Source organism: Nannospalax galili, unplaced genomic scaffold (assembly GCF_000622305.1).
Source record: "Nannospalax galili isolate Female #2095 unplaced genomic scaffold, S.galili_v1.0 scaffold610, whole genome shotgun sequence".
Taxonomy (NCBI): domain Eukaryota; kingdom Metazoa; phylum Chordata; class Mammalia; order Rodentia; family Spalacidae; genus Nannospalax; species Nannospalax galili.
The window spans coordinates 247,585-262,462 of NW_008329141.1; the positions used below are offsets into that span (position 1 = coordinate 247,585).

Here is a 14,878-nt window from a genome sequence, read left to right on the forward strand (position 1 = left end):
TCCCCAGCACCTCATAAACCTGGTATGGTAGTACGTGTCTGTAATTCCAGCACTCAGGAGGTAGAAGCAGGGGAATCGGAAGTTCAAGGTCATCCTTGACCACTTAGTGAGTTCCAGGGCAGCTTGGGATACAGGAGACTCTGTCTCAAAAGAAAAATTATGTCTTCTGGACATGACTGTACTCATACACTCATAGAAAGACCTGCATAAGATCAAGCCAGTCAACATTCCAGCATAGACTGGGGAGGGGCTCATGAGGCCCCACCACCAGCTGAGGTTGATGGCTGCTGGAGGAGGAAGAGTCATTTTTCTTTGAGGGTGTAGCCACTAGTAAGTTGCCCAGGCTCCAGTGGGTACCCCACACCCATGTGCCTATAGGTAGCATTAATTGGACTGACTGGGTTGTAGATAAAAGAAAAGAGGTCATGAAGTTAGGAGGGGGTATGTTGGGATCTGGGAGGAGTTGGACTGGAGCAATAGGGAGTGGTGGATATGATCAACTTGCATTGTATACATGCATGCAATTCTCAAAGAATAAGTAAAACAAACTATATAAAAATTTAAAAAGTGAGCAGGCATTATTCTTTTATTACTTGACAAGATCAGGGGAAAATAAAAAAGATTCTGTGGTCTTGGCTGTATTACAGATATCCAACATTTGGATTCTAACTTTTTACAGGTAAAGTGGCTGCCACCTGTGCTACGGAGACTGACTATCGTGATGGAATTAAGAAGGTAGTGGTGGCGTCTGATTGGACCTTACCTGCACGTGGGCTGGATCCTGTGTGGAAACATAGATGTCCAGTTCTTTGTCCTCTGTCTTTGGAATAACGAGCACTCTTTGTGTTTCCATGTAAAAATGTTCCTGTCCTCCAACATGGACCTCTCCTGTTATGGATAAGGACAGGAAAACACCTGGAGGTATGTGCAGGTTGGAAGCTGATGTCTTAGAGAACTCAAAACCAGGTGGGATGTGACCAAGGAACTGGACATTTGTCTTGTGACAACTGAGGGCATCTGTTTCAGAAACAGTGCCAGGCTCTGTTCCTTACGCTGCCCTTGACTAACCAAATCTTAGGAATTTTTCTTCTACTTATTCTGTTACTTTGACCTTTCACCTCCGAACACACATGCACAAATGTATATGTGCACACACACGCTTTGAGAAGAAACATAAGTTTGGGGAAACCTCAGGACTTGAGAGGACGAGCTTCCTGGGAATTCTAATGCCCTTGATGTTCAATTCAGAACATAAGGAAGGAAGGAATCCATTAACTCTCCTGAAATGCTTACCTTCAACAATCTGATCCACATTTTCAAATGCCTCCTCAATGTTTCCTTGCTCAAGCTTTTTTTCAGGACACAGGAATGAATTATGTTTAACAGCATCCTATATAAAAGGAGCAAAACACAAAATTTTGCTAGTATAGTCCTCAAATGGCTGCCTCCAGGGACATACAAAAAGTGTCAAGCAATCAAGAGCTCTAGAGTAGACAAGATATCAGAGGGAATGTCTTCTACATTTTCAGAGAACACCAACCAGAAGGACTACAAAAACTTCAAGAAGGAAGCCGTGTTCAGCCCTGAGGCCTGGGCACAGTGGATGAGAGATGTTGAGTTCTCATTTTCAGCATGGCTCTCTAGGGAACAGGTGGTAAGTGCTAATGTACTGTGGGAAAAGCAAGGGCCTTCTTCCTGAGGAGAAACATGTGTGCTAGATATTTAGGTAGTTCATGTGCATCTGCCTTTCTTGCACTTAGGACTCTGAAAAGGCTGAGGCTGTGTTGAGGCAGAGGATAGAGGTCTTCACATCCAGCTGAGGCATGAAGGCCCATAAATACTTTCATTCTTTTGGATATTTTGCATATTTGAAAAGTCTCTCTCTCTCTCTCTCTCTCTCTCTCTCTCTCTCTCTCTCTCTCCGTTTTCTGACTTGCACATAAAGACTGGAAGGCATTCCATCATTCCATTCTTTAGTTCTGTGAACTGACCTACCACAACTGGTGCCTGCTGATCCTGTAGATCCAAGGTGTCTCCCCACATTTTATTTTATTTTTATTTCTTAAAAATTATTTTATTGCTGGGTGTGGTGGCACATGCCTTTAATCCCAGCACTTGGGAGGCAGAGGCAGGCAGATCTTTATGAGTTTGAGGCCAGCCTGGTCTACATAGTTCTAGGACAGCTGGGGCTACAAGGAGACCCTGTCTCAAAAAGACAAAAAAATTATTATTTTTAAAAAATATTTTATTATTTTATTTTATGTGTATGAGTGTATTGCCTGCATGTAGGTAGGTATACCCATGTTGTGCAATCTCAGTGTAGGTCAGAGAAGAGCATCAGATCTCCTGGAACTGGTGTTACAGATGGTTGTTAGCTGCCATGTGGGTGCTAGGAATTGAACTTGGGTCCTCTGCAAGAGCAGTCAGTGCTCTTAACTGCTGAGCCATCTCTCTGGCCCCCTTTATTTATTATTTTTATTTTACGTGTATGAGTGTATTGCCTGCATGTGTGTTAGTGCACCCATTTTGTTCAATGCCCTTGAAGTCAGAGAGGGCATTGGATTCCCCTGAAACTGGAGGTATGGATGGTTGTTAGCCACCATGTGGGTTCTGGGAATCAATCCCAGGTCCTTTGCAAGAGCAACTGGTGCTTTTCAGCCATCTCTCCAGCCCTACATTTTAGAATGACACCTGTCTCCTGTATTCTTGAACTCCACCTATAGAAGGGGGGTAGTAATAAGATGAACCTCATCAGGTCATCATAAAAGTAAATGAGCTAATATGTGTGAAGGCCTTAGAGTCACAGCTTTGCTTGTTAATGGTGATAGCAAGAACAGCTAGTATTTATTGAGTTCTTGCTTTGTAGCAAACAGTATATAGTAACAGTGTATTTATATATTTTTGCATTAATTCTATTGTTACCTCTATATTGAAGATAAAGAAACTGGACTTAGAGAGGAGAAAATATGTGATGGAGGCAACATGTGAACACAGACTTAGTTTTCAGGAACTTCTTGCCTAGGACAGGGGAAGTAACTGTCCCAGAGAACTTGCCTAGCATGTACAAGACCCTGGGTTCAATCTCCAGCTCTGGAAACAAAACAAAAACTCATCTTTTCAAATGAAAGCTACCTGGTTTCTTAAGAAGAAGAAAATCTCCCTGTAACTGAAAATTTTATTTCATGCTATGCTAGACCTCAATAAGTCACAGTGGTGCATATGGAAAAATGCATATCGCAATATTGTGTGTCAGAAGACATACAATCTTCTGATAAGATGTGTAATATTTAGCAAGAACTATGAGTTAGACACCGTTCTAAGTGTTTTATACATATTAACTCATTTACTTTTATGACATTCATATTATTACTGACCTCCCTCCCTTTGCAGATGAGTAAACTGTGTACACAGATGTTCATTCCTTACCTAAGGTCACTGAGGTAGTAAGGGACATAGCTGTAATTCAGATTTGGCAGTTGGTTTCTAGTACCTGCCTCTCACATAGATATATTTATATATAATAGTTATTTATATGACACACATATATCATCTACAACATACATAATGTATAACATTTATATGAATATCCATATGAATAGATTAATGAACAAATAGGTAGTTTAATCAGTATTGGTATATATGACTTTTGTCTCTTGATTTTCTTTTTTTTTTTGATATTTTTGAGACAGGGTCTCCCTGTAGCCCCAGCTGTGTAGACCAGGCTAGCCTCAAACTCACAGAGATCCCTCTGTCTGTGCCTCCAGAGTGCTGGGATAAAAGGCATGTGCCACCACGCCTGGCTTTTGTCTCCTGATTTTCATCAAAGAATTATTTATTGACTCTAAATAGTCTTCTTAAAGAGCTCTAGATCTTTAAACACTGGGATTCCCAGAATAGGTCAAGGGGATGTCCTTGGGGGCTGCCATTGGCCCTGAGGAAAATAGACCTCAAATTGAAATTTGAAAAACATATGTTAGTACCCTAGCATGACCCAAGAAAGGAGAGTAATCCAAGAAAGCCTGAGTTCCTTGGAATTTGGCAAACGGGAACTGGAGCAGAGTTGATTTGGTCTAGAAAGATCAAGAACCATGGTTTCTTAATGTTCTTCTGCCACTGAATGATTTGTACTTCTCAGTCACTTCTAAAGCTGTCCCAATGGCTCACCAGGGTCTTTGCATACTTGCTGTGGTTCTGTTACAAGCCCAGAAATAAGTTGGCTTTTTCTGAGTCTGATTTCTCTGAACCTATCTCTCATTGAGTTAGAAGCTGCAAATCCATATTGCTGTAGTTTGGATCTGCACTGTTCCAAACACTCATGAATCAGAGGCTTAGCCCAAGCTTGGCACCCCTCTTGACCTGGTCTTCAGTGTGGAGATGGGTGGAAATCTTAACAGGTGAGGATGACTGGAAGGTTTTAGGTTATTGGGGGTATGCTCTCAAAGTGGATTGCGACATCTGATCTTTTCCTCCTTCTCTTTTTCCTGTCCCAGACATAAAGTAGCATTTTTGCTCAACTGTGTGAGATCACTATGATGTATTATCTGGCAAAGCAATGAAGCCAACCTCTAAACCTGTGAGCCAAAAGAAACCTTCCCTCCCTATAAGGCGATGATCTCAGGTATTTGGTAAAGTAATGGAAAGGTAATTAACACCCTAGTCCACACCTGAATTTTCTATTTTCACTCCATTATCTTCTCTGAAAATATAACTCGAATTCCGATACCTAGACATGAGAGTGGAAATTTCTGTGGAATTCTGTCATGAAATTTTCACTATGTTGGGGCTATTTTGAAGATATTCTTGTTCTTAATGTCCATTCTCATCATCTTCCTCAAGAAAGAAGATCCCAAGATTTTGGTGCCTACGTGGCCGTCTGGAATAGAATCTGTCCTTGCAGTTAGGCACGGCAGGGTCCTGAGCCAGTGCTACATAGAAAGACACCTGCCATGTCTAACTGCAAGGACAGATTCTATTCCAGACGGCCACGTAGCCATAAAAACCTGGGATCTTCCTACTTGAGGAAGATGATGAGAATGGACATTAAGAACAAGAGGTGGGGCCTTTAAGAGGTAGTAGGTCATGGTGGCTCTGCTCTCATGGATGAGTTATTATAATTATCATGATAGAATAGGTTCGTTATCAAGAGAGAATGAGCTTGTTATGAAAGTTTCTCTCTCATATTCTCTTGCCCTTCCATCTTCTGGAATCATGTAGCATCCTAGGCAGTCCTGCAGTTTGAACTTTGCAGACACCAGAACCATGAAAAATAAATTTTTGTTCATTATAAATTATCCAGACTCAGGAATTCTGTTATAGCAATACAAAGCATACCATATGAGCCATATGAACAGATACAAACAGGCTAGCATACCATAAAAGCCTTGAACTGACCTCTTTGTCTCTGTTTCTGTTTTTCTCTGTCTCTCTGTCTCTGTCTCTCGTTGATACAGGGAATCTAACCTAGGGCCTCATACATGCTAGGCAGTCTACCACTGGGCTCACTGAGCTACGTCTCCATGCCTCTTCCTACTTTTTATTTTGAGACAGGATCTCATTAAGTTGCCCTTGAACTCTCTCTCTGCATAGCCCAGGCAGGCCTGGAACCTCTAGTCCTTCTGCCTCAACATGCCACATAGCTGGAAGCACAAAGCTGTGCCGCTAGGCCTGGCTACTTAAGTGTTGGCTTTTTAAATGTGAGAGAAAAACTTCCATTCTCCTTATTTTTTTTCTGTTTCTTGGAGCTAAAGATAACTTCGGCTCATACTAGTAATATTTTTCAGAGAAAGTTGATTTTTCCAGAGTTAAGCAAGTGCCAAGAAAAAAAAAATGAGATTGCTAAATCAGTCTTGCTAATATTAAGACATTAACAAAGATGTTTTTGACTTTACAACCTCAGGGGGACTGACCAGCCCCACTTACCTCAATGGTAAAAATTACAGGCTTCAGATCCTCATAGGTGATTTTTATTTTTCCAGTTGCTCGTTTTGCCTGGACATCAGTTTCTGCAACCACAGCACAGATGACCTGGCCTACACAAAGCACCTGTGGGGGTACAGCGGACAGAGGGCTAAGAAGATGGCTCAGCTGGTGGATGTTTTTGTTATGCAAGCTTCGAGACCCAAGTTTAATTTTCAGAGCCCACATAACAGTGGATGAAAAGAACCAGCTCCACAAAACTGTCCTCTGACCGCCACATATACAACCTGGCATGTGCACCTCTCCCACAACTCTGTCTCTCACATACCATAGTAATAATAAATAAATAAACAGAGGCCAAGCTTAGCCTACTAGCGGTCCGAGTCTTAGATGTAATTATTAAACAGTAATAACTGCTTTGGAATCATATTCAACCACATGTGCTTCAGTAAAATTAAAACAATAATGAAGGACTGGGGGTGTAGCTCAGTGGTACAGTGCTTGAAAGACCCCTGGGCTTGATTTGCAGCATCAAACACATACACAAATATATTTATTATTTTAATAGTTATTATTTATTTATTTATTTATTTATTTATTTATTTATTTAATGTGTATGAGTGTATTGCCTGCATGTATGTGAGTGCACCCGTGTCGTGCAATGCTGTGGAGGTTAGAAGAGGGATTTGGATTCCCCTGGAACTGGAGTTAAGGACAGTTCATAGCCACCATGTGGGTGCTGGGAATCGAATCCGGGTACTCTGCAAGAGCAGTCGGTGCTCTTAACTGCTGAGCCATCTTTCCAGCCCCATGGATACACAAATGTATATAATACACTTTCACTCACTGGCCCTTTCATTCAGAAAGTGTAAGTCCCAGAGTAGGTGTGAGATTGGCTGCAACCTGAACCAGCTGCACTCTCTGTTGAGCTGTGTTTATGTACATCCCCTTCATAGTGTCATGGTTAAGCATAAGTATAAGTGTATGGCTTCTGTTGTGAACTGAACTATGTCCTCTTGACCACCAATTCATATGTTGAAGTCTTGGCCCCAATGCAATTGTATTTGGAGATAGGAGTTTTACAGAGGTCATAAGGATGGGGGACCTTGATGCAATATGACTGGTGACCTTAAAGAAGAGGAAGAGAGAACATAAAAAGACAGAATGAAGACTCAGTGAGAAGGCAGCCATCTGCTGCAGTCAGACCTGCTGACACCATATGGGGCTTGGACTCAGCTCTAGAACTGTGAGAATATATTTCTATTGGTTAAGTCTCCCGGCTTACACAATTTTATTATGGCAGCTCAAATAAACTAGCACAGCTCCTAAACCACAGCCAGCCTCTTCAGCTGATTCAGCCAAAAGAACAATTATCTCTTCTGCAGCTGGAGGAGAACTGTGTGGGACCCTTTATCTGTCATGTGTGACAATAATAGCTAGCATTTAGTGAGATGTTTCATATGTCAAACTCTGTCCTCGGCACTTTATGTATACTTACTCATTTAAATCCTACAATGACACAATGAAGTGTGTGCTGCGATCATTCTTCTGTTATAGGTGGTAGAACCCAGGCTGGGCATAATAGCACACACCTTTAATCCCAGCACTTGGGAGGCAGTGGCATGTGGATCTCTGAGAGTTCAAGGCCTATATAGTGAGTTCCAGGCCAACTAAGGTTATAGGGAGACCATGTCTCAGATTAAAAAATAAAAATAAAAAACAGATGGTGGAATCCAAGGGCAGTGAGTGGAAACTCTAGAACAGAAACCTAAGCATACTGGCCCTAAAATCAGGTGTTCCATAAATGATTGTTGAATTCGAATTAGAAGGCCAGAGACAGACAGGACAACTTTACGCCAAACATGGAGTGTGTGTGAAAGAAGGTGGGACTGGGGAGATTAAGAAGGTATGGCTGTGTTCCTCTCCCCCCTTTCCTTTCTAGACATTTCTAGAGTATTCCACAGATCAGTTCCTTGTATTTACTGTTCAGATGAAGGTAAATGAACTCAAGGGCACATAGTGGCTGAATTAGGGCTGTTATTAGTTTGTTTACTCTGTTATTTCCTGACTCCAGGAAAGCAAGGCATTGGGATAGAGAAGCACCAATAGGCTTGACACTTCTGTCTCTCAATGGTAGAAAAAGCTAGGAGGCAAGGACAACTGGGTGACGGTGGTCTCTGGGTAGTTATCTGCACAGTCATTTGGGAAAGTATGTCCCATCATACCTCATCTAAAGCCAACAATTTCTCATCCTCAGTGTTATTGGTGCCTTGAATATCTTCAGCTGTTATCACATCAACCACTCCAGGTAGTTCAAGGACCTCAGAGGAATCAATTGAGCTGAACACACAGAGAGATATATTTAGGAAAGAGACATCAGCAAACTTTGAGGGCCCCAAACCTGAGGGAAGAATACAGCATAGCTGAAAAGAAAAACACGTAACAATGAACCCAACCCGATTAGTCAGAATGGACCTGCCATAGAGTAGGGTCCAGGAGGCCCGTAGGGTCACAAGGTAACACTTGTAGCTCCTAGGGCGGGACAGTGTGACTGGCTTTCTTTGGAAGCTTATGACAGAGGTTATTTCCTATTCAGTAATGAAGTTGGTATTTCATTGTTTATCATAATCAGTTGAATATCAGAGTTGTCTCTGAGCCGTGCTTGAGGCTGCAGCAGTGGATGGAAAAGGCAAAAGGCCCACATCCATGCTTTTTTTTCCTTTTTTCAGCGACAGGGTCTCATATAGCCCAGGCTGGCCTAGAATTTGCTAGGTAACTGAGGATGACCTTGAGCTTCTGATCCTCCTGCCTCTGCCTCCCCAGCCCCGGAATTATAGTCATGTACCACCATCCTAGGTTTATGGTGTGCTGGGGTTTGAACCCAAGGCTTTGTGTATGCCGGTTGGGCACTCTGCCAACTGAACTCTCTTCATCCCCTATGACTTTTTTTTTCATGATGGTCTTTTTTTTTTTCTCTTTTTACAAAAAAATATTTTATTATTATTTTATGTGTATGAGTGTATTGCCTGCATGTGTGTAAGTGTACCCATGCGTGTATGCACTGCCCGTGGAAAGCTCTGGAACTGGAGTTATGAGTGGTTGTTAGCTGCCATGTAGGTGCTGGGAACCCAGGTCCTCTGCAAGAGCAGCCAGTGCTCTTAACTGCTGAACCATTGCTCCAGCCCCTTTTCTTTTTTCTTTTCTTTGTAGGCTCTTTGGTTTGGGACATTGCAGAAGAGGGTACATTCCTATGAGGCAATCCCCAGGCAAGCCTTTAAAAGGCTTTTGAAAGCTTTTGCTTTACTTACATGATTTTTGCATGAGCCCTGGTGCTGGTCACCAAAGCCATAAAAAGTTCTTTATCCACCCTGGGAATGTCATCACAAAATATGGCTTCCCCTGTAGCGTGTTTAAGACCTGATAGGTGCATGATGGGACGTCCAACTGCATCTCGGGGAGGCTGGTGAGAATCCACTCTCTACAGAGGAAAACAAGAGTTGGCCTAGAAACCTTTCAACTCAAATGGCCTGGCTAATCAACAGCACTCCTGACTTGGGATGGAGCAACAGGACAGTCCCTTCGGGCAACAAACACTGGAGCAAGTCAGATGATTAGCACAGCAATTTAATGATGTAACTGGAGTGGGATATTGTCATTTCAGATATGTGGCAATGCCTCAGACAAGCCAGTCTTTTGATAAAATGTGAAGTATGTGAAAGACACTCTACTTTCCCCTTCTGTGCCATGGCCAGACACCAAAATCTAAGTAAGTAGCCTGAATGTTAATGAGGGGGGTGGTGTCTCTGGTGGTGGTGAGGGGTGTGGGAATGGAATTATCTAGATTCAGATTAAGGGATCCTAGCTGTCCCTGTAAGTAGTCTAAGCATACCAGGAGTGGAAGGAAATGGAGAAAGTTTGTTCTGGAATTCTTCTCTGAGAAGGGGCATGTGTGTGTGTGTGTGTGTGTGTGTGTGTGTGTGTGTGTGTGTGTGTGTAGTGGGGGAGCTGTGCACAACAAGAGCAGCTAATTTCTAAATCTTCCTTCTAGAAGAGTGAGCTCAGTCACCTGTAGGCCTTTTGTTCACTGACTGGAGACTGAATATCTGTAATTTTGGCTAGAAGATTAACCTTTGAGCTCACAAATGCCCAAGGAATATCAGTTTGAGGTGACCTTGGTTATTAGTCTGTATTCCTCCAGTGGCAGCTCAGGCTTGACCTTGGGTTTCAGAGGTCTCCCTGATTTGGACTAGAAACAACTAGAAAATCAGAACTAAAAATCACCCCTCTGAACTGCTTGCTCAGTTCACACATGATCTAGCTTGTCTCTCTGTGTCTAGGTTTCAGTGAACTCATACTCACTGACCTGGTACATTTGGAGTCCCTGGGGTAATGTGACCTGGAAATCTTCCAGAGCACTTAGGAACCGGTCTGCAATCTCTGGATAACTCCGGTTGTCCTGGAATAACTCAGCACAAAGAGAGAAGCTGATTAGTCTACATCAAGCTGGGCTTGGGTTTATGTGGAAATGGCTCCACTAATGCATGAAGGGTGATCAGCATGGTCAAAGGCCATGCTACTTACCAGAGTTCCACTTTTTATGATACTCCCCCATCCTCCCTTCCAAAGTGAGGGCCTGGATTGACTGGTTTGAATCTGATCCTCAAGTCCCGGCCAGTGAGTGGAGTCGGGGTGTGTGTGTGTGTGTGTGTGTGTGTGTGTGTGTGTGCTAGGGAAGAAACTATTGTCTGGTAAGCCATCACAGAATAAACTGGAGCCCAGAGTCCACAAACGGGGCTTGAATTTTTTTTTTCTTTTTCCAAGATTTCAGCTTTTTCTGTGAAGGAAGGTTGCTCTGGGTGTCACTGAAGGACACCAAGTGTCTAGACTGAGAAACTTAAGTGGCAATTCTTCATCTGAGTCACTGAAATTCGGTAGTAGATAAAATTCTACTTCACATTTCATATTGATTACAAAATTCTAGACAAAGAAAAATGAATCTGAGTACCACAAAGCAGATCAGTGTTTGCCTGGGCAGGGGTGGGATGGTTACATAAGTAGGGGGAGGGTACTCTTTGGGGTGATGGAAATGCTCTATGTTTAGTTTGAGTATATATTTGTCAAAGTGTACAGAATTTAAACAGGTACTTTTAATTATAAATTTATTATCCATTGTTTTACTGTAAATTATACTTCAATAAAGTTTATTTTTAAAGAAAAAAAATCATACAGTAGAGACAGAGACACCGTAACATTTTAGTGCTCAGAGGACATCCAGAGCCTCATGTAGCCCTGCAGGGCTGAATCCTAGGACCCCGGCTGGGGATTGACAAAACCTAGCCCAGAACAGAGGACAGGTAATAGCACAGGCTGCCCACAAAGCAGTTTGCAAAAGCCATGGGAAAGCTAGGAGCTTGTGGTTGCAAGGAGTTGATACAGCCAGATGTTGAATTGTATCCTCCCCAATTCATATGTTGAAGTCCTAACCTCCAGCAGCTCAGAATGTGACCTTATCTAAGAAAGGTAGGATGTTTACTCCAGAGGCAATGAAGTTAAAAGAGGTCATGGGGCTGGAGAGATGGCTCAGCTGTTAAGAGCACTGATTGCTCTTGCAGAGGACTCAGGTTCAATTCCTAGCACCCACGTGGTGGCTAAGAACGGTCCTTAACTCCAGTTCTAGGGGAATCCGAAGCCCTCTTCTGACCTCGGTGGCATTGCACGACATGGGTGCACTCACACACATGCAGGCAATATACTTGTACACATAAAATAAAAATAAATAAAATGCTTTAAAATTATTTAAAAGAGCTCATAAATTAGCCATAATTATGACTGGTGTCCTTTTATATTTTTTATTTATTATTTTTATTTTATGTGTATGAGTATATTGCCTGCATATAAGTGAGTGCACCTGTGTTGTGCAATGTTACGGAGGTCAGAAGAGGGCTTTGGATTCCCCTGGAACTGGAGTTAAGGACCGTTCCTAGCCACCATGTGGGTGCTGGGAATTGAACCCAGGTCCTCTGCAAGAGCACTCAGTGTTCTTAACTGCTGAGCCATCTCTCTAGCCCCGACTGGTGTCCTTTTAAGAAGGGGACATTTGGACATAGTCATATGACAGCAGACATCAGAGTGATATTTACAAGGTAAAGAACCCTAATGATTGCTAGCAAGCTACCACAGGCTAGGCAAAAGCTATGTAATAGATTCTTTTCACAGTCCTCAAGAGGAACTAACTGTAATGACACCTTTATTATTTATTTATTTATTTGTTTGTTTGTTTATAGACAGGGTCTCCCCGTAGCCCCAGCTGGCCTAGAATGCACTATGTAGACCAGGCTGGCCTTGAACTCACAGAGATCTGCCTGCGTTTGTCTCCCAAGTGCTGGGACTAAAGGCATGCACCACCACCATGCCCAGCTTATTTTATTATTTTGAGACAGGGTGTCTTAGTCTGTAGTTCAGACTGGCCTTGAACTCACTTTGAACTCCCTTCCTTAGCCTCCTGAGTGTTGGGATTACAGAAGCAAGTCATTGTACCTTGCTTCCTTGATCAAGGACTTCTAGTTTCCAGAGCACTGAGATTTCAATGTGTGGTTAGAGTAGTTGTTACCCACCCACCAATGTACTTACGGTAGGCACCAAGGGCAGTTTTACTTGTGCTTTCAATTTCTGCAAAACCTCCAGGTAGAACTTGAAGAGGAAGCTGACTAGTAGAGTCCTCTTGAACTCCACCTTGCCCCCTGGAGCTGAGCCGGAGAGGGAGACTTCATCTAGAAGCCACCTACAAGCCTCGTCCAGCATGAGCTCATTCCAGCGTCTGGTAGGGTTGGAGGCAGGAAGAACCAGTTAGAGGACAGTCTGATTGCATGCCATACACTAGCTATTGGAAAGTGACATTTTGGAGACCCCAGAGTTTTCCTTAGAAATCACCATACCAGGGTTCTCTGGAAAATCAAAGCCTGAAGAGGCTGTTCCAGATGGTGCAAGGGTCATGGCAGGGAAAAAAATGGGACCTTTTCCATTGTAATATAAATCAAGCATGTTTCAAAGGCAGAATATTCTAGAGCATTCTAGAAAATTTTAAACTCTATCAGAACTTAACCTTGGCTACTGCCTTTACTCAGGAAGAAATGAAGTACTCCCTGCTGTAGGAGCATTAGGTACTGCTTAGAAGCTGTTTGGAGGGGATCTGCTGCATGCTGCTTTGCAGGAGAACAAGGGTTGGGTGGGGAAATATCTGCTGTGTAAATTCAGCACTGGGCCATTTTTGTTGTGTTCCTCACCCGAAAAGTGGCATCCAACTAGTTGAAGCCAAGCAATGTTTAATTCATTCAACACAGTTAAAGAAAGAACAAGCGGTGATTTTACAAGTGTTCCCATCATTCCAGGGCTTTGTCAACAGTTGTCTGAGCCAACTTGTTTTTCTCATCATCAAGGTTCACCTTCAAAGCAAGGCTTATGGCTTACCTGCCGAGGAGCTGCTGGCAGGCTATGTGTGCACTGATGGTAGCAGGCCCCACCCCTCCATAGGCGATGCTCAGTTCCTCAATCGTGTCTGTGCCTTTTTTGAACAGTACCCTCATGCCAGCACTCACATCAGGCAAGGCATTTTGATGGCACTGGGCCTGTCGGAAGGCAGACACAAACTCCCACTGTGGAGACAGAAACCATATGGGGTTATCGGATATGTCATACATAACTGAGAGCATGGTTTCCTTCGTGGTGCCGATAATCGATCACTTAGACTTGTGTAATGGGATGTAGAGGGAAGTTGCATTAATGGGAGACACCCTGGCTGCCTTCTTGCTGAGAGTGAGAACTTGCTAAAAGCTCATTGTGGAGGCTATGGACACCTTCAAGAATCACTCCACATCAGAGGTCAGGAGAGCTCTGCCGACGATGCTGTGGAAACCATGCTGGGAGAAAAACCTTGTCTGGTATTTAGATGTCTGGTATTTAGGGGATGGATGCATTTCTGAAACCATCTCCTCCAGTCTTTGGATAGCTTTGTCTCCATGAGGAGAGAGGAGTCCTCTGAACACAGGAGCTTCTAAATTCAAAAGAGACCTTCCCTATTTATTAATTTGTAGAAACTATCACTTTTCCATTTGGCGAAACTCAAAAGGGAGCTGAATGTAATGTTCCAACAGTGAACTAAGGGCTGCCGAGTTAGGAACAGCAGTCAGGGGTGATATCTGCCCCCGAGGCCAGTACTGGTGCTGCCCCCAGCCCTCCCTGCTTTCCCTTTGCGTCCTTTAAGGCTCTCATGCTTCATCTACCTGTTTTTATGTCTGCTGCCTTTTCCCAGACACAAATGCACTTTTGAATGGGAATGCATGTCAGAATTTTCATTCCAAAGGAAAAAACTAACAAAGACCATCCATAGCTGACGTGTAACTTAAGATTTCCTCCACTGTAAGCTGCTTCAGGCTTTAGGTTGTGTGTGTGTGTGTGTGTGTGTGTGTGTGTGTGTGTGTGTGTGTGTGTGACTGTTTCTCTCTGGAAAGTCTGTCCTCTTTGAGTCAAGCATAGCTTTTGGAAGAGGCACAAGGAACAGGGAGTGAGGACAGAAGGCCACCTCCATAGCTGGCTGGGTGGCCACACCAACCCCAGGGATTTTGGGCCAGTGAACATCTGGAGGCCTGGTGTTCCTATGAGCTGTTGGGGCTGGCAGAAATGGAGGTGGAGAGGCCAAGACCTGGACTACTCCATCTCCCTGTGGGTCAGGTAGAGAGTCTCCATGCACAGCCAGAGAGCTTTCTTTCACCATGGAAAGGAGGGAGCTTGGGAGCATGACCACAGCCTTCTGCGGGACACACCCCACAGCTGCAACAACAACCCAAGTCCACACCCTGGAGCCATTTGCTCACGGCTGTTCCAGGGCCTTGCTGTTGATCCAGTTTACAGTGGGACAGGAAATAGGTATTCAGGGCACAGTTATTTTCCTTCCATCTATTTTTCT

At 43.4% G+C, this 14,878-nt stretch overlaps 1 protein-coding gene across 1 annotated transcript in view; it reads right to left on the reverse strand.

Moving 5' to 3' along the window:
• LOC103734495 (aldehyde oxidase 2) overlaps positions 1-14,878 on the reverse strand; it is an 88,916-nt gene that overhangs the window by 44,413 nt on the left and 29,625 nt on the right. Inside the window, exons 14-21 of the mRNA XM_008833468.1 lie at positions 13,384-13,568; positions 12,547-12,733; positions 10,280-10,372; positions 9,225-9,394; positions 8,142-8,256; positions 5,920-6,042; positions 1,294-1,390; positions 764-888 (exon numbers count right to left, since the gene is read on the reverse strand). Of these exons, the coding sequence (XP_008831690.1) occupies positions 764-888; positions 1,294-1,390; positions 5,920-6,042; positions 8,142-8,256; positions 9,225-9,394; positions 10,280-10,372; positions 12,547-12,733; positions 13,384-13,568 (1,095 nt within the window). The remainder of the gene's footprint in view (positions 1-763; positions 889-1,293; positions 1,391-5,919; positions 6,043-8,141; positions 8,257-9,224; positions 9,395-10,279; positions 10,373-12,546; positions 12,734-13,383; positions 13,569-14,878) is intronic.